At 48.9% G+C, this 21095-nt stretch overlaps 6 protein-coding genes across 6 annotated transcripts; 4 read left to right on the plus strand and 2 right to left on the minus strand.

Moving 5' to 3' along the window:
- Positions 1–966: 966 nt before the first annotated feature.
- Positions 967–4645, minus strand: DEU56DRAFT_364633 (Piwi domain-containing protein). Its single transcript, XM_041345873.1, has 8 exons — positions 4264–4645; positions 3709–4203; positions 3191–3657; positions 2200–3141; positions 2063–2148; positions 1898–2005; positions 1605–1845; positions 967–1543 (listed from the first exon to the last, which is right to left on the minus strand). Exons 1-8 carry the CDS (start codon positions 4536–4538, stop codon positions 1206–1208), a joined length of 2952 nt encoding a protein of 983 aa, XP_041208086.1. The 5' UTR covers positions 4539–4645; the 3' UTR covers positions 967–1205.
- A 1462-nt stretch (positions 4646–6107) lies between these two features.
- On the plus strand, positions 6108–7941 carry DEU56DRAFT_806082 (ketopantoate reductase PanE/ApbA-domain-containing protein). The gene is made up of 7 exons (XM_041353325.1): positions 6108–6305; positions 6369–6443; positions 6503–6565; positions 6620–6915; positions 6966–7311; positions 7365–7576; positions 7632–7941. Exons 1-7 carry the CDS (start codon positions 6254–6256, stop codon positions 7707–7709), a joined length of 1122 nt encoding a protein of 373 aa, XP_041208087.1. The 5' UTR covers positions 6108–6253; the 3' UTR covers positions 7710–7941.
- A 177-nt stretch (positions 7942–8118) lies between these two features.
- Positions 8119–9374, plus strand: DEU56DRAFT_806086 (uncharacterized protein). Its single transcript, XM_041353326.1, has 4 exons — positions 8119–8253; positions 8313–8346; positions 8406–8437; positions 8485–9374. Exon 4 carries the CDS (start codon positions 8533–8535, stop codon positions 9013–9015), a length of 483 nt encoding a protein of 160 aa, XP_041208088.1. The 5' UTR covers positions 8119–8253; positions 8313–8346; positions 8406–8437; positions 8485–8532; the 3' UTR covers positions 9016–9374.
- A 3098-nt stretch (positions 9375–12472) lies between these two features.
- Positions 12473–13467, plus strand: DEU56DRAFT_364786 (uncharacterized protein). Its single transcript, XM_041345874.1, has 4 exons — positions 12473–12755; positions 12876–12935; positions 12987–13198; positions 13254–13467. The coding sequence occupies exons 2-4, from the start codon at positions 12923–12925 to the stop codon at positions 13329–13331; spliced, it is 303 nt and encodes a 100-aa protein (XP_041208089.1). The 5' UTR covers positions 12473–12755; positions 12876–12922; the 3' UTR covers positions 13332–13467.
- Positions 13468–15306: 1839 nt separating this feature from the next.
- On the minus strand, positions 15307–16559 carry DEU56DRAFT_737454 (triose-phosphate transporter family-domain-containing protein; the record flags this gene model as incomplete). Its single annotated transcript, XM_041348584.1, has 4 exons — positions 15307–15464; positions 15523–15914; positions 15963–16090; positions 16143–16559. The coding sequence occupies 4 exons, from the start codon at positions 16557–16559 to the stop codon at positions 15307–15309; spliced, it is 1095 nt and encodes a 364-aa protein (XP_041208090.1).
- A 1562-nt stretch (positions 16560–18121) lies between these two features.
- On the plus strand, positions 18122–20511 carry DEU56DRAFT_364827 (uncharacterized protein). The gene is made up of 4 exons (XM_041345875.1): positions 18122–18628; positions 18682–18819; positions 18885–20393; positions 20444–20511. Exons 1-3 carry the CDS (start codon positions 18230–18232, stop codon positions 20049–20051), a joined length of 1704 nt encoding a protein of 567 aa, XP_041208091.1. The 5' UTR covers positions 18122–18229; the 3' UTR covers positions 20052–20393; positions 20444–20511.
- Positions 20512–21095: the final 584 nt, after the last annotated feature.

Consider the following 21095-nt stretch of genomic DNA (forward strand, 5'->3'; position numbering starts at 1 on the left):
GTCAGCTCCGCGCTACAAGGACGACAGGTTGGAATTCTTACGCCACTCTGGTGGCGAGCATCGGCCATTGATACGGTTGTGTCAAGTGCGCACATGGATGTGTAAGAGTTAAAGACTGATGGACGTTGAAAATTGTGAGTGGCTTATTCGCGGTCGAGTTTACTGACTTCAACTTGAAGTGGTGAGGCCCTTTTTATATGCCACGGGAGGTGGCGTTGGTTCATTGGGGGCCACCGCCCATTAACCAAGGTGGCCCATCGGCATACTGGGGCAGTGTTGGCGCCAGCTGTGGGGCCATTCTAGAAGCGGTCCCTTCCTCTGAAAAAGACAAGGGTCCACGACGGGAAAAATTAAGGTCGAGGCCAACATGTTGGGATGATGATCTCACGATACTAAGTCCAAACAACAAGGTTTGGGGCAAAGGTGGGCATTTTGGTTCACGTCCCTCGCGTCCGTTCCTGGAACACTCTTCCATTCGATGTTGGCTATTGGACCAGGGTTCACGAAACAAAATGCAGCTTGTCACCAGATGAGCCCGCGGCCCAATCATCGCGACCATTAGCGGTAATGCCAAGTAGATTGTAAATCTGGTGGGTTCCAAGAGGGCATCTTATCACGCATGATCCGAACGAAGAGATGGCTAGACGTGCACTAAAGCACGCAAGGCCTATGCTTGCGTAACACACTCGTCGGTTAACTTGGAATCGAACATGCGCGCTGCGTTCTCGTCACAGGTTCCTTATTGGTAGGTACTAAGTCGCATGTGCTCACCCCGAAAAATCTCGGCTTTTGAAAAACGGCGTCGCGACTTGATCAAATGTACGACTCCGAGGGATACATAACGCATTCTAATTTTGGAAGTTCGAATGGAACCTTAGGGTGGTGCATCGTCTTTGCAAGAGCGCCGGCCATCCACGCAACGTTGGGTTCTCGCGCGGAAGTAAAATTTTGCTCGACAGCTCAATTGAGGGGGTAGAGCAAGAAAATATATAGCTTCAACGAGATACAGTTCATATAGTATTACAGGAGATCCATCAGTTTTCATATCTAAACAACTACAGCAAACATGGCTGGAAGCCATCTAATTGGCCAGGAAACCAAGCAATTTAAGAGTACAACAGAAGACGAGACAGGGATGGCTATCAGTACAGAAATGAACGAGCCCATGGCAATCAGTAGTCAAAATAAAAGTATATGCGCACGGTTCACAAGTAAAACATGGTGTCCTTCAAGCTCTTGGAGACACCAGTACGCCAGAGTGCCTGTGCTTCTTTCATGACATCTTGTTCGTTGGTGCTACCGCTGGCCGTTGTGCCATCCCCAATCTGGCCCTGGAGGAGCTTCCTCAAGTAGCATCGCCCACGCTCGCACGCCACATCAGCGTAATATGCGGGGGATACAAGGCTTACGGCCTTAGTGGCGCGCGCAAACATGTAGCTCAGGGCATTCGTAAGGCCCTGAAGACCATCTGCTCCGAAGCCTATTTCATCGTGGACAACGTAGTAGTGGGTCGGCTTCGTCGTACCCTGCAAACCGCCATGGGCTGCAAAAAAAAAAAGTTTGTAAGTAACTGTGAAAACACTGCTTCAATGAACAAAATTTGCCTTGGAGGAAGAAGTCAAAGTCATATACTGCTGTGACCCCACGATCAACTACTGTTCCAGGCTTTGGGTTGCCGTCATTTGCAGCATCCTTCCCTTCTGTGGGATAGAACCTGGTATGATGCCTCTTGCCACAAATCACAATAGTCAGCTTTGGCCGATAAGGCTTCTTTGGCTGATCGAAGGTATGGAAGGCTTTCACTATCTCCGGGAGCTCCTCCATTCGGACGATATTGAATTGTCCCTGAATTTAGCATGAGCCACACGCACCCAGTTTCGTAGTGGAGAAATCGCACCTCGGACACGCCATCACGATAAACCAGTACGCGTTTAGGCAGTACTTTGCTGTGCTGCTTGAAAAGTTGAAGCCTCGCGACCATCATGTCCTTGAGGTTGGTAATCATCTAAGTAGGTCGTCATTGGCCAAGGAAAAAAAACATCGACTGCCTTGAAGTTCATACCTCTTTCCGCGACTCCTGGATTTCGAGACTTGCAGGGTATTGAGCGAAGTGATTGTCCACGCTTGCAACTACCGCGGCAATCGAGGCTTTGTCGAAGGAATGAGTACCCATTCGAACAATGCAAATGCAGCACTCACGAGTTCCTCTTGCGCTTCCAGGACCAGGATGGGTTACATCCATTCCGACAACCATCGTTGGCTCGCCGGAGAGCCACCGACCCGTGTTTTCATCGAGTTTATGGTTGACACCGCCCATTTTCATGTTCACCTTCAAGGCCACGTTTGCGAAATACTGCGGTTGTCCCTTCTCCTTCCTAATCTTGGCAACGTGTACACACACAGTAGCGACGTCGAGGTAGACGTCACATAGGTGCTTTAGTCCTTCGTAAATGTTCTTGTCGCCGCTTGATAGCATCACGAGCACCATGGAAGGCTTTGGCCGCAGCTGTATCAGCCTTTCACGTATAACATTGATAGCCATCTTTCTAAGCGGATCACTTCTATCTGGTGGTGGGAGGTTTGCGGCTGCAACCTGGGGTTGTTCATTTGATACGGCAATCCCGCTATTCCTGCACATGCCCATAAACCCGGTGATAACATCACGGAGGGCAGGGTCTTGAGGTCCCTGAAACTCGTCTCTGGAATTACGATCGCCAATGAGTAGGACAGCCCACTTCTCCAAGCGTGCGCCCACAGCAAAACGAATGTTCCGCAGATTCCACGAGGCTCGGTCATCGACTGCGGGCGACACATTGTTGGCATACTTGAGACCAGGTCTCGGGAGGATCCGGCCGGGTACTACTGCCATGTTGGGCCCGATGGATACGCCAAACGCGTTGAGTGTGGGACCTGGGTTTGTAAACCCGAGCTCAGCGAGACCGCTGTTCACGATAGCGTTGCCATTGACATTGGGTGGTTGGCACGCGACTGTAATCATAGATGCAGTGTGCTCATCCGTAAGTTTGCCACGGAAAGGCTGGTCAGGAAGGATTTCGCAAACTTCGGCTGGCAGGTAGTTCTTCTTCTGCCCCCCGACATCAACAAGAGGTAGGTCAGGGTGCTGCAGGCGAATCTTATATTCTATGAACAATACAACGTCAGCATTTGGAGGAGAAAGCGTGATACTCACTCTGCAAGAAGTACTGCTCCACTGAGACTTGTCCTCCAAGTTCGTCGCACGAGAAGGTGTATTGGCGTGCGTTCTGGCGGGCAAGACCCTTAACGGTCTTTCGGTAGCCAAGATGGGTAGCTTTGACTCTGACGCTTTTACAGAATGCTTCCATTCGTGCGCCGAAACTGGAATTACTGAAGGCCACCATCTGCACCGCAAGATTTCCAGGGGTATAGAACGCTGTGGTGCAGACATTGACGTTCACCATCAGCTGACGATGAGATGGGCGCACGGAGGAATAGAAGCCCTTCCATGCTTCTAAACCACCGCCGAGATTGGATGGAGGAGCAGCGGAGCGGAAGAAGTAGCGGTCTTGACCAACTTTGATACCACTGCGCAATGGATGCGCGGCAAGAATGAGATTCAGCGCGGAAATAACGGGAAGGATGTTGTAGTTCCGATATTGGCCATCCCCGTTCAAGTAACTGCAATACACACATAAGAAGGATTCGTGATAAAACCCAAGCCCTACTCACCTCATGAGATCCTGTGTATTTATTTCCTGGATAAATTTAATTGCGAGCGTGTACTCTTTACCACCCGGTGCCGGAGGCCCAGTTGGGTCCTCGTCGTAATAGGGAACTTTGATGGTGAGAGGCTGTGCCAGAACACGAGCCGATATAAGCTTTGAGCTGCTGTCGTGTGCAACGGCGTTACGCATCCCAGCTTGTTGCCACTCAGTAGTCTGTTCTGCAAGCTGGAATATACGACGCTTGACACGACGTATAGCTGTTCCAGCTGCAGGGGTGATTGATACGTCATATTCATAAAGTGGTCCCTTGGGAACGCGCACAGGAAAAAAATTGGTGCGAAGTTTGATTTGGACCCCAGCGCTACCAAAGTCTGGACGCAAGGGCATGCTGTCAGGGTCATTCCCGAGCTGTGTGGTTCGTAAACTAGCGACAAGCGCCTTGTCGGAGTCGTCAGCTATTCGAGCGTCGACGGTAGCTGGTTGGCCCTGGAGAAATACTCTGCATAGAGTTTTGGTAAACAAAACTTGAGAGTGGCAGTGTTCCAAACGTGGCACTAACCCGCCTTGTTCTCTGGGAGCACCAAAGCCCCTTCCACGGCCTCTGTCGAACCCTCGACCGCCACCACGGTCGCCGCCCCTGTCGAACCCTCGACCACCACCACGGTCACCGCCCCTGTCGAAACCTCGACCACCACGGTCACCACCGCCACCCCTACCGCCACGGTCACCGCCACGAAAGCCAGAGGGTGAATTCCGTCCCCGGTCACTAGGGCTTCCTCGTCCTCCCCTCCCTCTGTCAAAACCACCCCGTCCTCGTTCGCCTCTGTAGGACATGTTTAGCGAGTGTTTGCTGTGATGTACACAGTGTGTGAATTCGTCTGTGTGTGCTCAATGTTGCAACGTTGTAACCTGCAGGGTTCAGTACAAGCGCCTAAAAGGAGGCTTTTGTAGTATTTGTACTCAGTTACATCACGTGAGCTTGTATCTATTTTAAATAGACATTTTAATAATGATGAAGAACTTCGGTTGAGATGATCCAGGCTCTACTAAAATTTTATTGTGTGCGCAAACGGCAGAGTGCTCGGAGCATCTACGTCTTCCTTCTCCCGCCGGCTTCCTCGCTGTATATTGTCTGCAGCTGCATCGTCCGCTGTTCGGGGGTCTCCAGTACCCGCCCACAGCAACAAAGATGTTATGCAGACCTCGTTTTGTCAGTTGCTTCAAGACAAAGATGACGGACGGAAAGGGCTTCGAACACCCTTGGCCGCATGTTCATAACCTCAGTATGGTTTAAATGTATCATTTACGGTATGCAGCCAACCCTTTGGCTATCGAGCGCAGGCATTAATGAGTTCTAATAATCCGCCTGACTGTCGTTTTTAGGGGATCAAGTGGGTTCTGGTGTTTCCATCGACAGCTGCGTGCTTTTTCGTGTATGTGTTTATATCTTGGCAAATCAGAACAAAAAACCACGTAGGTTCATGGATTCACAACAACCTCTATCCGAGTCCCTAATGGAAGCTGCACATACCGGCAGGTTCGCCAAACTTTACTTTGCTCTCGTGCTAAGATTATCTATCGCCTCTGCCTAGCCTGTGCTAGCATAGCTGTGGTCCTGATCGCTCAGCTTAATCACCAACCCTTCTCAGTATCCAAGCTTTTGGAAAAGCTAGTTGGTCGCTCGATCTTTTTCTCAACACCTCTGTCACGTTTGGAATCGTGTATCGTCTTTGGCGTGTGGGACGAGAAGCATTCGATTTCGCTAGTCGCAATACCTATAAGACTGTCATGTTTACCGTGATCGAGTCCGGTGCGTTCATTGCCAACTGTATCGTAGTAATATTCATTCTGGACATAGCTGATCTCATGGCAGTCAATATTGTTGCTGTTCAGATTGTTTGTAGGCACTTTCCGCTTCTCTTCCTCTCGTCTCACCATTTCCAAGACCACGACGCCTCTTCTCATCATCGCCCGTCTATGCCTTGACCTGATGTAAGCCCGTTGGCTTACCTGAGTTCCCATATTCAGCATAAATTTTACTGTCTGCGCGTGAGCATTGATTATCACTGCTTTTTGGCGTAACGGTCAAGGGACGACAGTCTTGACTACTTACACCTGACTTACGGAGATACAAATCGACAAGTCCTGCCAGTGAAGTGACCTTTGCACCACCAGTTCAGATCCATGTCGTCGAGGATATTCGTACCTGCCCTGTGGCTTTCACATCACCGTTTACTACTGGGAAGACTGAGAGTATATAGTCATCCTACTGTGATGTGTGATAACAACTCATGTTCACTAGCCAGGGTCGCCCCACGTGGACTGACTGGCTGGTAGGTATATGACCATCACTGTTGCTCTGCCCCCTTGATGTTGTCCATAGTTGTAATTTATTTGGGAACTCGTTACTCGGAGACTATGTCGGACCATGCGGCGGCCATAGTATTAGAAGCAGGAAAACAGTCGTGGAATCCCCTGTAAAGGCCGTGAGAGTGCGAGATAGGTACTATCCCTGCACCTGCATACTCGGTTCTGTCGTTACTTATCAAATGGCTACGAAAGACGTCCTGCTCGTCGGCCTGGGTGCAGTTGGAACGATATGTACGTCACAGTGAGCAAAGGCTTATTCTTGTGTATGTAATACTGACACGCTCTCACTCGTAGATGCTTATATCCTTCAAAGCAGCAAGCTTGCGCGAGTCACTGCTGTTGCCCGAAGTAGCTATGATGTTATGAATGGTGATTTACGTTGTCTCATCGAGGCAGTGCTGAACTCGCGAAGCTGATCCGACTCCCAGCCAAGGGCATACACATCAGGAGCAAAAAGTATGGCACTCACGAGAGCTGGAAACCCTACCGTCGTAAGTAACACCAATATATTCTCCGCGGCGACAGCTTGAATTACGGCGTTATAGTGGTATCGTCGGTGGCAGAAGCTGCCGATCGACCGTATTCCTACGTGGTCCTGACAACCAAGGCGATTCCAGAGGTGATAAAGACACCTCAGGTCCTAGAACCGCTGCTTTCTCGTCCGTATAGTGAGAGGCATCCTCAGCCTACTTACGTCTTGCTCCAAAATGGACTCGGAGTGGAGCGAGACTTGTATCATAGCGTCAAGGCCCTCAATCAAGGTGAACCAAATATCATCAGTACTGTCGTATGGATCGCGACGAATCTGGTGGAGAAGAATGTAGTCGAGCACAATCACTTTGTGAGCAAGGATGGTTCAACCCTTTCCGGATTTCTGACCTACGGATGCAGGATCGTGTTACGATTGGAATGTACAGACATGGAGACCACCTGACGACTACTAATTCTCCTGAAGAAAATGCTATTCTGACAGACTTTGGGACCATGATCAGAACAGGCGGTTCAGACGTGACGATTGTAACAGAGATTCAGCGCAAGAAATTCGCCAAGACATTTTGGAATGTCGCATTCTCCTCCTTCTCAACCCTCATCGGGGCCTCTCCTACAGCGATGTTTCGACCTCCGCCTACTGAGGGCCAATTGTATAGTCCTTACATTGCACCTCAGACAGCATCGATTGTCGAGAAAACTACCATTCCTGTTCTACGTGCAGTTCTACAAGAGATGATTGCCCTTGGTAATTATGAACTGTGAGATCTCCTGGGCCATGTGTCTTACACTGTTTCTTAGGGCGTGCATTGGGCTACCCGGACGACGAAGATGGTCTACCTTCTTCCCTCGTTGACAGTACTATATCAAATACCGCAGAGTTACACCGCAGCCCTACCCTTAATACTCTCCCGAGCATGCTCCTTGACGCCCAGAATGGGCTGCCTATCGAGGTGGAGGTTATTTTTGGGGAGGTGGTCAGAATGGCGAAGGAAACGGGGGTAGATGTGCCAGTAAGCAGTGTTATTTTTGCCGCCACCGCTATCATGGCTGATATCTGGCCTGCAGCGTATTGAAACCCTATATGCGTTGCTAGCTATCATCCAAAACCAGGCTCTTGGTGGATTTAGACAGCCCAAAGCCTAGGAACGGTGACCTTTTTATGTCATGATAGTATATCATGAAGACTAAGCCATTAATTGGTGCATGACTTGGATAATAAATGGATGCCGCTCCTCTTCGTATTACGTATCACAGCCGCCAGCATACAGCGCGCTCCGCTTTTTCCTTTCCAATACACCGCATCTTCAATTCTGCCCTTGCCCCACTTGAAACTTTCACACCACCGCATACTTGGTGCCTATCTGCTAGGTCAGTTAATATCCAAACTAATCTCTGACAGTCGATACGTCAGGTCAATCAACGAACTCGACGGCCGAAACATCATTTCCAAGATGTTGGAGAGAAAATTAGCGGCGAATACGTCACAAATCGACGGTCTCATCATGTCCGAACACTAATTAGACTATGCTTTCGATGTGCGGTGGACTTATGTGAGAAAGGGTGAGAAACAAACGCTTCCATGACTCGGACTTGCCAACTGAAATCCTATCCCACATTTTTAACGACTGTCTCTCCAAATTCAGTGACTTGTCGCCCCCATAAAACTGGACGTTCGAGCAACTTGAAGGTATGTGGCGTGCGACTCAGACTCCGACTTAGCTGACATCTTGTTCTTTCTGCCGCTAGCACACATTGAATCACACCTGCCTGATGCTACATCGTACGTCTCTTCCTCAAAATTCTATTTGCCAGACGACTAATGTTCTCGTGATTTCCCAGATCTGACAACGAACTTTCACTAGACGACAAAAGTATGTCTTTTTCTCGCCACATTCTTATCCATCTACTAAGCGACCAGCACTTCCGGTGAGGCTGACGACTGAGCAGGTTGACTCTGTATCAGAGCATGATCTGCGGCATTAGCACAGCCGCACGTTTTCTGACAATCGTGGTGCAGAACCACAACAACACCAGAGCAACAGATGGCCACACCCGCTGCAAAACCAAGTCTACTCAGATGATCAGAATCACGATGATGCCGTCGCTGCTTATATATCGCATTACTTCCAGGCTCCTCGTCCAGTCGCACCTATACCGCGAAACTGCTGTTCCGTCGCCATTGATATCTGGCATGCAAAGCATGCAAGCCAGCCCAGCACCTCCAGTAGGCTCGCCCTATCCCTACCCATTCTCGCACGTTCGGCGCAACAACACCTACTCTGGCTATCCCATCCACACCGTGCCTTCGTCCAACTACGACCCCAATCATCCCTCAGTGATCGAAGAGCAACTCGCTCTCCAGATGCAGATGTACGCCCTGAACAACCACGCAACATTATCCGACTCCACATTCTCACCATCGTCGACGCCTTTCCCCGACCCTGGATAAGAAACGCGCGTAAATGCGTAGCAATGGTAATATCGACCTCTTCGTTCAGGGGACGATCTACAGCTCTGCAACTAGTGGACTGGATAGCATATGCCCTTGGATTAAAGGCAGAAACTCCCGCCACAAATGAAAGGGAAAACGGGAGAGCGAGGCAGGTAGAGCAATGGGTTGGACGTAGTTCTGATAAGACTTCATGGTGTCAACTAAGTCGAGCTCGTACTATTGTACATGTATTGGAGGAGTTACGATGCCATGAGATTACATTCACACTAGAAGAGTCGCTGTGGATGAAAAAGCCGCTATTGGCATGTGCTCATACAGTGCCTAATTCAGTGATCGTATAAATTTGTGTTTGATCGGGAATACCTGCTGATGTGAGGCGGACGCTCTGGTAGCGAAATATGAGAAGTAAAATCTGATGCATGATGTTCTACAGCAAACTTGCGTTGCATTGCCATGCAAACCTATCCCCTGGCCACGAACTAAGTCCAAACACAGCAAATATCAAAAGTTACATTGTTGTCTCGATTGTGATGGGCAAATATATGTCCAGTGCGTGGAAAATCGCATGGTTGGAAGATCATGAGGATAAACCTAGCTGTAGCGAGGCAGCGGCGTGGCTTGGCAAAAATAGAGCCTGTTACACAAAAACTATGAGCGCTGCCTCACGAAATCCTGTCATACACACAAGAACTCACTGACATTGTTACTTTGCTACCAGAAAGGACTAAGCAGAAAAGCAGCGAGTACTGTGCACTGCAACTGTTCATCTCATTTTTCTATCATGACCAATGTCAGAGCCCAGAAAATATACGGACGGCTTACCCCAATGACTTCCGAAGTCTGAATCCCTTGCGACACCGACCGCAGAGGAAGCTATGTCTTCTGAATATGCCGTCCACTGAAGAAGCTCCACCGTGACCCCCACTGCAACCCAAAAGATCAACTCAGAAATCGCTGCGCCCACTACGACCATCATGTGGGAAGTACTTGTCAACAAGTTGATGTTCTTTCATCTTTTGCGGTGTTCAAGTGTTTCGCATGAAGAGATCTATTAGTACTAGAACATGGAGCCGCCCGCCACTAGTGCATGTGCTGATCACTTTCGCATCACCGGCATTTTATTCAAGGCCCGCTACATCACTTCGAACATGATATCTATTTACAGGAACAGATATCATCCCTCGGTCATCCAAACACTGGATGGTGGTATATCTAGCACGAATATCATCATTGTATGTCCACCAAGTTCCCTTCTCCCTCACATACATCCTCTAACAGTATGACACTAGTCTCAGACGACCCTAGTTATTGGCCACTCATCAACGCTTGGCGTATTGGCAGCTATTTTTCAGGTTCGTGAAGAGCAGTCAGATGTTGTCATGTTGACCTCGATCTGACCCCGATTGTGGTTTTCCAGTTGCCGCTGGTGTTGCAGTGACATATGATTGGGGTGAGCATCATAACATTAGAGAATTATTGATTTTTCACAAGTATTTCCAGCCCTTACGTTCGGACAAGAGGTATGTTGATGCTACGACCGGAGCAGCCATCTCGCTAAGATTTGTTTGTAGGTAGAACTGGTCTGGGTGAGCACAGTTCCACGTCAGAAGAACAATATTCATTTGCGACAGAGACAACGATGGTCCCTGATGTCCTTTCTCTATCTGAGTGTACGTAGCTTGCCTGTTGTGAATTTCTGCTGACCTGACAATATCCTAGGTGCGCTATCTTGGAATTTTATTTGCTTTGTATGTTCAGAAGACTTAGCAATTGGTGTTGTGCTGATCGGCCATCTCTCACAATCAGCACGGACATACCGAGTATGTCTTCTCGCATCTACCGTGTTTGTATCTTCTGACCGGTGGTATACAGTCAGTGTTTCGACGATTTTGTTGCCAGATGCAGTGGGTCTTCTACACCGATGCCTGATATTCCCCTTCCATTAATCGCCACACCCTGTAGGGGTGAGTGTCATTCTTGACCAGCTTCTTTGTTTGCTGTCATGACTGCTACAGATGTGAGTCTGTTTGTAGTGTGTAATCCACCCAAGGCCCATCACTAACCGGACTACTCAGGCCAGATTCTGTTCCTCGTGTATGATTGGACGAGTGTTGTAACATTTCCAATGCTGTGTGGTGAGTTGTGCAGTTACAAGACCTATGATATTGACTTGACCGAATCATGTTGCAGTCATCATGATCGCTCGGTTAGGTGCCATGTATCAACGATCCAGTAGGATCCTGATATTTCTTGTTGTCGTGTCCTTGGCTATCAACATTTTCGACGTAGTGGTCGCTGTAATGACAACGAGCCATACTTCAGGAGGTAAACTTAATTGTGAATGAAAACTGTGCATGGCGCTCATTGATGAATATAAGAGGAACGCATTCTCTCTGGCACCTCTGCGTGCATGATTAGCAGTGGGGACAATTCCCAATTTCTGTCTACCGTGACTTGGATACTCGCCACTGTCTGGGAGGTCCTCGCGCTGTGTCTCGCAGTCTGGATTGCGGTAAAACATTTCCGTGAACTGCGACAATTTTCGGCAGGAGGGATTATTGGGGACTGTTTCACGGTGTTGATAAAATCCCACGTGCTTTACTTTGCGAGGTGAGCTCATATTGTGATTATGGTTCCCTTTTCCGCTGAAAGATTGAATGTTCTAGCTTTGGAGTTGCGTCTTGCTTCAGCTTCATTGTTAATATGTCTCCAACACTCTTTGTGGTATGTCAATCTTTCACTGACCTCTGCATGCGACCGCCGTTCATCATTTCTATAGAACCTATTTTCCCTGGACGCTCAGACTCTTCTTGGTATTTGTCAGATTGTGGTGGCCATACAGTCCTTTGTGCTGGGACCACGCCTCATCCTAAGCGTTCGAGAATATAACGCTCGGCTCGTAGCAGACTCTGACGCAGCAACCGGCATGACCTCAATCGCTTTCCAGGAGCGCGTTCAAATATCGATAGGCAGTGACGTGTAGCATGGGAGATGCTCAATGCAGTTAACAATAGTCTGGTGCTGTGCAGGGAGCAGGAGAATTGGCTTTTTTCTTGATTTACATGTTTCGTCGTGGTACTTATTTATTTGGGGTTGCGAAGTGGATTTCGAGGAGACATAGGTCTTCGCAAATATTTTGTCGTGATATGTATATATCGAATTTATTTGTTCCGAAGAATGCTGAAAGAGACAGGACGAGGTGTTGAGTCAGACTGGGATAATCATTAACGAATGCAAGAAATCGTCGTGGCAATATTCATCTTTGGGTCTACTATTGGTGCACACGCATGAGGAGGCTGAACGTTAACGTTAACATTAACCATGAATATTCGAATGATGGCATAGTAAGTACTGGCGAGAAAGTGTTGTGTTCCCACAACGCAGATCATAATTGACGGTCCGGGTTCGAGAGTCGACTTGTGCCATACTTACACTAATTAGGCAGAATAGACGCCTTGATTCCCCACTCAAAACAACCACCCTTCAGAAGACATTTTCAGCCTTAGTCCTTATTGCGCTCTATCGAAACTATCCGTCTCTTACCAAGTCAGCATCACGGAATCGGGCTGAAGCATCGTACATCAGCAAACTACAACAACTGGAAGGGACAGCGAGCGCACAAGTACGTATATGTATGCTAATACTAGTAGGACACAAGGTGAATATCTATAAATTATAAATGGAAAATTGTATCAACTCTCGACCGTCCATGGCAAACGAATTAATCAAGCTGGATAGTGAGTACGCGACCGTTTGGGACTTGTCTCGTAGTAGCTGAGGGATTGATAAGGACGGTAGTTGTCTCTCACAGATCATAAACTTACCGGCGCGCTGATCACCTTCACATTGTTTTGCAGATAAGGGACAATGAGACATTCCTGTTCTACGTGCAGTTCTACAAGAGATGATTGCCCTTGGTAATTATGAACTGTAAGATCTCCTGGGCCATGTGTCTTACCTGTTCTTAGGGCGTGCATTGGGCTACCCGGACGACGAAGATGGTCTACCTTCTTCCCTCGTTGTCAGTACTATATCAAATACCGCAGAGTTACACCGCAGCCCTACCCTTAAAACTCTCCCGAGCATGCTCCTTGACGCGCAGAATGGGCTGCCTATCGAGGTGGAGGTTATTTTTGGAGAGGTGGTCAGAATGGCGAAGGAAACGGGGGTAGATGTGCCAGTAAGCAGTGCTATTTTTGCCGCCACCGCTATCATGGCTGATATCTGGTCTGCAGCGTATTGAAACGCTATATGCTTTGCTAGCTATCATCCAAAACCAGGCTCTTGGTGGATTTAGACAGCCCAAAGCATAGGAACGGCGACCTTTTCATGTCACGATAGTATATCTTGAAGGCTAAGCCATTGCGTCATGCCCCACTGGGTGTCACAGTTAGGGCTTGTTGCAACTCCTTGACCTCTACTTGCAACGGAAGGCATGGTATGTGTTGTGCGCCGGATCCCCTACTCGCACCAATATTGCTAAAAACTGCTGATACTGGAAACCCTTGATGCCTGTCCGATTATAATTAGAGCTCTCCCTGGTGTCGACGGGAGAAGCTCTCCTGGTGTCGACGGGAGAAGATGTCATTTCCTCCGGCGGTCGGAAAATCGCAGTGATGAATCAGCGGAGATTGGGTGAAAAAAACTGGAATGGGCCGAAATAGCAACAATGATTGCAAACTCATCGTGCCGAAAATTCGGTCCTGGAGACGTTAGAACATCAGAAACTTGCTGCAAATATAGGTTTTGCACAACCCGGCGGTAAGAGACGGATTATAATTACAGAGCATATGCATTGAGTTTTTTTTTATTCTAGGTACAAACACCATCTGTCAGTTGTCAATCGGCCAACTCGCGCATTATGATATGATTGTGATTTCACAACCATTGACGGCGTCCGCGGCCAACAACAGCTGACGCTTATCAGCATAGGTAGTACGAGTACTTCAATCATCTTATTTGGATCTCGTTCAACGCCGAGTCCATTTTTAAAAAGAGAACAGATGGGCGCATTACATCAATGTCAGTATGTGTATCGATCCGCGGTGGGACAGCTGACATGTCGCATTTGGCAAAGTGTCAGTATGTGTATCGATCCGCGGTGGGACAGCTGACAGCAATTAGCAAAGACGGAAGGCAAATTGGCATTTGTGACTTGTCTGGTTTTAAAGCTTCAATGGGCTGATATGCTCTATCAAGTTTAGCGTCCATGCGGTTGTTATCACCCGAGCTAAGTTCCGTGAGGCCCTTGAACAAGTCTATAGTGCGCCGATCAACGCATTCAACATACCGGACATTTCCGACAAAAAAAACCAGGCGAGGGGTACCTTTTCATATTACAACGAGAATCATAGACTTGCTTTAAATGATCTTGATCTGATGCTACGCCGCTCAGAGTCAAATATAGGACTTGTTCGGACACGTGCCGTCCAATCTGATAATCGGACCGAAACTTTTGATAAGATATGGATTACAATTTCACGGCGGTGCGTGCAGGGACTGCAGGGCTTGCACAGGGCTGACAAGTGAAACAATCTGATAACCACATTACCTACACGATTGATACAACAATGCTTCTAGCACTGTTAACGTATGGCTTCAGAATCCTTCTCGATTTCGACACAGAATCCACCTAACTTTAAGGAAACTCGGTGCCAACTCGGTGCCACAAGCTCGCCGTCCCAAGCTGACCTATCGGCAGCAGGCGGCATTCCCTTTCGGTATCAATATTTGTGGCGTGGACATGTGACGTCAGATGAGACTTCTTGAAGAGAAATTCTGTTGCGAAAACGCTTGTTCCAGTGGGGTTAGGCTGAAATTCCAGAAGGTTGGTGCGAGAAGACTCACTTACAAAGCGAATCGCAGAAAGCTTTGCAACATTGTACACGGCGGAAATGAATCAAATCAGGGATGTCTTGTTTTGTTTTTCGCCATGTTGCTGTTCCTTCGTTCATTGTTAACGCCGACGACGCTCATCTTCTGTCGCAAGGGTTAAGTCAACGTTAATCAAGATTGCGTCCACCGCTGACGTTTCGACAAGCACGGAAATGACCACACGTCCACGTCTCACTGCCAAACTACGAAATCAGTTGGACCAATGTGGCCCCACACAAAAAATTGGCATGTGCGCTGCCAGGTGATATATTACAGATATGGTATGAGTGCCAAAAAAGATAAAGATGGGACATGCACATCCAATGCACATGTCTAGTGACTTCAGAAAGTGAAGGGGATACTATAGTGAACACAAAGAATGAACTCTAGCATGGACATCACCTAAATCATCGTCTACTTTCTCCATCTACCTCGCTTTTCTTGATATTCAACGGCTGCGTACCACATTCCACCGGCGATCGTGAGAAGGATGCCAAGCGCATTCGTCGGCGTTATCGTAAGCTTGAATAAAACGACCGCACAAAAAACAGAGAGCACTTGTTTCACATTGGCTGTAGGCTCGTCAGTCAGCAGGCGTGCCGTTGTGTGCGCAACAATATTAACGCTCACCAGCAACGGTCATACTCAACGGGCCTGCCGCCCTATTTGCCGTAAAACTCACAATATTGAGCCCAAACGCAATCAGGCCATTAATCCCTAGCAGCGCCGCTTTGATAGGCGTCATCTCGTCTAAACTCCATATACGCACGCGGGATAATTCACCCGTGAGGTATGCGAGGAAAACGCACTGAATAAATGCGAGCGGCGCCATCCGCGTCAACAGGTCCAGCGGATGCAATTGTAACCGTGGAGGAACGACAAAATTTACGCGGGGCTGCGGAGAGGTCGCCGACGGAGTCGATTGTAGGACCGAAGTGTAGATTGTCTTAATGGCAGCAAGCACTGTTCCCAGTACGGTTAAAACGAGTCCGCTAGTCGTGTACGAATAATCTCCATACGTCCTAGATCGAATTTTAGTAGTTGACGTACTGGGGCTAGGGTTGACTTACGCAAAACCGACGCCAGCCATGACGGGGATTAGGGATATCATTTTGTGGTTACTACTCCGGGTGCCAAACAAGAAAATGGAGAGCAAAATAATGAAAACCGGCGTGGCTGCACGGACTACTTGATGAAACTGTGGTACTTGTTGTGAGATCCCGCCCTGTGTAAAGAATGGAATCACTCACTGGAACGGTTACCAAATGCAAAGATACGTTGCTGACGGCGATGTTGATGGTGTATAATACGCTGAAGGCCACGAGCGCCAAGTTGTCTGCGTCGGAGAGTTTAGCGGGCACGAATGTACCATTTCTCAGCAATGTGAGCCCTCCTACGGTCCCGCAGAAAGCGTGGAGGGCAGTGAGGGTATATGGGAAAGGAAAGTGGATGAGGACGCCCTTGTTGTATAGGGTGAGTCCAAGGTTGAAGCAAAAATAAAGGATGAGCCAAAATGCCAAGGAGCGGCGTGAAGAGGGAGAGGAGGATGAATTTGGTGCAAGCAGCGGGGTATGCTTTTCTGATATGTGGTCCGAAGGGTCATCGTGGATGAGTATATGTATGTCAGAGGAAGAGGTGGAGGTGGCAGGCGGGGGGAGGTCTTGCATGGTGACGAGCGGGGGAGGTGAAACCAGACGATTGGAGTAGGGTTGACGAGATACAAGAGATGGGTGACGCTTGTGTGCGTGTGGTTTGAAGATATCGTCCCCTGAACCTGCCAACGAGAGTCGGACGGTACTGTGCCTGTAGGTGCCCCAGGTGTCTTCTTTGCTACCCGTAAGGGGTTGCAGAGATGACGTTCGAACAGAAGGGGATTGAGCTATAAAACCGGTATCATGTTGGCGGATACTACCGGACCTTTTCTTCGGGAAGTGTTGCAAAGGATTCACTGAAGTTAAATCTGAGATCGATGGTCCAGAATTCGAAGGGACAGATGCATATGACTCATGTCGCCGATGTAAGCGATCAATAGACAACTCCGTTGGTCTGACAGTCACCGTGGAGTCGTCACGGGCACGTCTTTGCCCATGCGAAGGGCGTAGACGCTGTCTGTTATTCGGACCAGGGGCGAGCTTCGTGAATGGAGTTTGTGAATGGAGATTGACGCGGTTTACTGTAACATCCAAATCTTGGTCCTCCTCGACTCTCACGGACGAGGACATGTCAGAGTGCGAAAACGGACAGTGGAAGTATTGTTTGACGAAAGACGCCTCTGAGTACCGTAATGCTCGCAACCCTAGGTACTATTCTTGCTTCAGACGCCTGCAACCTTGGTGCAACCTTAATTAATCTCAACGGCACGGCACGCGCCGTCAACGTGACTTGCACTTGACTTGCGACAAGGCAAATCCCTTACGGTTCCGAGAGAAGTCTCGACGATGATGTCCTCCTCGCTCTACATATCCCTCGGAGAGTCGGCGATAAAAAATTTGAAACAACCCCGAACACGCGCGGTGACCTTATCAGACCCAAAATCACAGCTAGCTTGTTGCTTGTGATAATAAAATTAGGTTTAACTAGTAAAAGCAGAGGGCCGCCGGGAGCACGTAATACACTACGTACACAATTGGCAACGCGAATCCATTCATGGAGCTCAAGCTTTGATCAGCGAAGCACGAAGCAAGATGGGACGATTAGCCATCTATGGTGCTACATCTTGTCGTGCAGCGGCTCATGTTGCTGTACATTGATAGGCACTTTGATCGGTCATAAAGAGTTCTTGTTCCCAGACAATGTTCTTCTGACAGAAACTGAGAAACGGAGGTGTGGCAACCATGCGGCATGGTCTAGGGACCGGAAAACCCCGAACGGAGGTCCCTCGTTCAAGACTACAGGTAACTTAGGTACTGGGAAGCGGAGTGGAGGAGTTCAAAACACCGTCGCTGACTGTTCTAGGGACCGGATAAACCTGAAGGAGGTCCCAAGTTCCACTGGGTACCTGCTCACTGCAGAGCTGTCCTTGGTGGGAAAAAAACCTTGGGCCTCCCCAGGGAAAACTCTGCATTATGTATTTTGAAACTTACACCAGCTTTGTAATGTGTTCATTTAGCAGTTCAAGAGCCTCAAGGAATGTCCAGGAGACGAAGGAGGATCGCCTGGAAACGCGGCATGATGCATAGTACCCGCAATCACGTGTAAGTTGAATTTCGAGTAACATTTCTTTTTCCAACAATAACTTAGCTAAGCGTTATCCCTTCGCGCAGGCGCCGAGAGGCCTCATCAGGCATCTTGTCTCTCTCGTGTGTTCTACACACAACCACTCTTGACGTGTCCAACTATGCCGGAACACAGCGATTTGGTCCAGGGCATCAAGAGAACCGCATCAGACGTGGAGGCGGCCGAGTCAACAGCGCCTTCAAACTCCAAAAGACCCAGGGTCGATCAGTCACCAGAAACGAGTACAGCCAGACGGGACCCAAAGAAACGGAAGAAGAGGAGAAAAAAGGAGCCCGTGGTTGTCAAGCTGGATCATCATAGGCGGGACAGTTCGACTCAGCCTCAACGGCCGCCTCCATCTTCTCGCAATGAAATCATTCGATTTACGTCTACGGACCTGTCAGGAAGCAAGACCAGGGTCGAAGCCCCATCAGACTCTGCGACCGTTATTTCAAATCCTCTTAGTCACGAGGGCGATACCGAAAAGAATTCTCAAGGGAATCTACAGCCAGATACCTTGGTATGTCCAAAGTATTGTTTGTGACGTTTCCTGACATGGATCATGTCGCACAGAAAGGAACCGACTCATGTGAAACCGCTAATCATAGTGATACGAAACAGTCCGCAGATGTCAACTCCCAACACCCTTCAGCTGTTGTTCCAGAAGACAGGATTTCGCAACTGACAAAGGAATTGGCAGAGAGGGGCGAGGTGCGCACTTCGTCATAGCAATTGATATTTAATATTTAATTCAAATTTATTTTTCATGGTATCAGCGTTTGGCTGCTCATCAAAGTGTCCTCAGCAACATTTCCCAAGCTTTGACATGTCAGATTTGCCTCGACATGATGTACAAGCCTTACGCACTCGCTCCGTGCGGTCACGTGGCTTGCTATGACTGCCTTGTCCAGTGGTTTAACGCTCCGCCTGCTGATAATAGACCTGTCGTACCAGCCATCTTACGGAAGAAGACATGTCCACATTGCCGAGGAGTCGTGCGAGAGCGCCCCGCAGAAATATGGACTATCAAAAATCTAGCGCACCTCGTAGGGAAGAGCGGTCTTGCCAACTTGCCTCCGCACGACGAGGCGCAAGCCAATGCTGATCGGCCTGCGGACGCAGATCCTTGGGATGGTATCTTTCGTAAATCAACCCAGGGTTACCTTCCCTGGTTCCTTGCAGACGATGCAGATGTCGAGCCCCGTCGCGGAGAAGATGTCGGTATGCTTGATACGGAGGACGGAGGGATATACCGATGCTTGGACTGCATGCATGAGATTTGGGATGGCTTGTGTACGTCGTGCGGGAGGCGGTATCCGGGGCACGAAGGAGCGGGGGACTGGTCAGACGATGAACTCGGCTTGGACTTTGCCCCTGGAGTGGAAGAGTTTGACCCTGATGATGACCCAGGCTGGATGGGTCTCGAAGAAGGCGAGGGGGACGATGAAGATGATGGTTTGGCGATTGCAGATTTCTATCCGGGGTTGCCATTGTTCAGTTGGCGCTTTGGCTATGTTCAGCAGGATGGAGAGGAGGATGAGGAAGACGATGAAGACGAAGACGAAGACGACGAAGGACATGAAGAGGACTATGAAAGTGATTTCATCGATGATGAGAACGACACTGGAATTCCTCGTGGCCCGATACAGCAGCTGCCGCACATATATGAACTTTCCTACGATGACAGTGATAATGAAGACTATCATTCGCCCGTAGATGCTGACGTCCTCTCCGAGGAAGAAGATGAAGACGAACCGTTACCTGCGAGTAGGCCGGGCCGGACAGCACCCATTGTAGTTTCCTCCGACGAAGATGAGGACGAGCTCGATAGTGTTTTTGATATCCGTCCTATGCCCTCGCGTCCGAGACGCGGACGTCTTGTTGAGTCCGATGATGATGAGGTTGAGGTCCTGGGGTCATCGGATGGCAGTAGCCACTCGTGAGCATAAATGTTATTTTCCCTACATAGAAATCATCTTCGTTTGATCGTCGCATATGCATGTGATTTTCCAGCTTGTGAGATGCGAATTTTCTTTTTCTTTTTCGTTCTTTTTTTTTTCGGTGATGCATCTTTGATACATCCTGATCTGTTTATCGCCGCAGCACCTCTCGTTTGGAGAGCGGCAGAAGAAGAAGAACGGGCGAGCTTTGCGAGCTCCGTTTTGGGAGTCGCAGCAGGACCCTCAACCTGACGGCAGTGAATACATAATGGACGTTCCCATCAGGTTTCCATTCCCGCTGTCAACTGTGGATGAGTCCCAGGCCGCCGATCAATGTTTCTGATGGTGAGGTGATTTTAATTATGCTTAATCCCAACTTTAACCCAAGGGTCAAGAGCTTAGCGCTTAAGTGCAGCCGCGTGGCATTTTATTTGTTATCCGGTATGGACTTCACGGGTCAACCGGTCAAGGTTTGCTGTAAAATCTTGGTGACGACCTCTTGCGCAAATTGAAAGCGTCGACTATCCCTGAGGCCTGATTCTGGTTCTGGACGACAGCAGGTGGTGCGCAACCATACTCGTACAGTCTCTTTGACGATCGCATTCACGATCATCGGGTCGTGCCAAGGTCGTGCACTGCTGTCGAGCGCCGAGCGCCCAGTGTTTTTACACGGTTACCGTCATCATTTTACTAAATTCTATTGTCTAGGCCTTGTTCACCAAGCTACGCAATGGGGCAGGACACGCGCAGGGTGAATGCGTGCAACGACAGGTACCAGTGAACCACATGTGTGCATTTGCGCAGTCATCAACGCGTGCAACGACAGGTACCAGTGAACCACATGTATACTTGTAGCTCCGGTCAGCAGGTAAGGAGATTCGGTCAACGCTGTGTTCGAGTGGTGCAGAAGAAACTGCTTCGCAACTGAAACCTCGCTTCTAGGCGTAGTTGTGGAGGGAATTCCCCCAAGGGCGTTCTCAAGGAGCGAACTATGATCCGTCCGTCACGGTGTTGCACACCTCTATGATACCACACATAATATTTAAT

The sequence above is a fragment of the Suillus clintonianus genome, assembly GCF_016758775.1.
Source record: "Suillus clintonianus strain FC179 chromosome Unknown DEU56scaffold_39, whole genome shotgun sequence".
NCBI classification, from domain to species: Eukaryota; Fungi; Basidiomycota; class Agaricomycetes; order Boletales; family Suillaceae; genus Suillus; species Suillus clintonianus.

What these genes read in the sequence shown, in the direction of transcription:
- DEU56DRAFT_364633 (XM_041345873.1), bottom strand. Translation starts at nt 4,538, where the DNA reads ATGTCCTACAGAGGCGAACGAGGACGGGGTGGTTTTGACAGAGGGAGG. An exon ending in GCTCCCAGAGAACAAGGCGG is followed by an intron (nt 4,204 to 4,263) that starts GTTAGTGCCACG and finishes AACTCTATGCAG; the next exon opens with AGTATTTCTCCAGGGCCAAC. An exon ending in GGAGCAGTACTTCTTGCAGA is followed by an intron (nt 3,142 to 3,190) that starts GTGAGTATCACG and finishes TATTGTTCATAG; the next exon opens with AATATAAGATTCGCCTGCAG.
- DEU56DRAFT_806082 (XM_041353325.1), top strand. Translation starts at nt 6,254, where the DNA reads ATGGCTACGAAAGACGTCCTGCTCGTCGGCCTGGGTGCAGTTGGAACG. An exon ending in GGGTGCAGTTGGAACGATAT is followed by an intron (nt 6,306 to 6,368) that starts GTACGTCACAGT and finishes TCTCACTCGTAG; the next exon opens with ATGCTTATATCCTTCAAAGC. An exon ending in TAGTCGAGCACAATCACTTT is followed by an intron (nt 6,916 to 6,965) that starts GTGAGCAAGGAT and finishes CTACGGATGCAG; the next exon opens with GATCGTGTTACGATTGGAAT.
- DEU56DRAFT_806086 (XM_041353326.1), top strand. Translation starts at nt 8,533, where the DNA reads ATGATCTGCGGCATTAGCACAGCCGCACGTTTTCTGACAATCGTGGTG.
- DEU56DRAFT_364786 (XM_041345874.1), top strand. An exon ending in AAACGGGGGTAGATGTGCCA is followed by an intron (nt 13,199 to 13,253) that starts GTAAGCAGTGCT and finishes TCTGGTCTGCAG; the next exon opens with CGTATTGAAACGCTATATGC.
- DEU56DRAFT_364827 (XM_041345875.1), top strand. Translation starts at nt 18,230, where the DNA reads ATGCCGGAACACAGCGATTTGGTCCAGGGCATCAAGAGAACCGCATCA. An exon ending in ATCTACAGCCAGATACCTTG is followed by an intron (nt 18,629 to 18,681) that starts GTATGTCCAAAG and finishes CATGTCGCACAG; the next exon opens with AAAGGAACCGACTCATGTGA. An exon ending in AATTGGCAGAGAGGGGCGAG is followed by an intron (nt 18,820 to 18,884) that starts GTGCGCACTTCG and finishes TCATGGTATCAG; the next exon opens with CGTTTGGCTGCTCATCAAAG.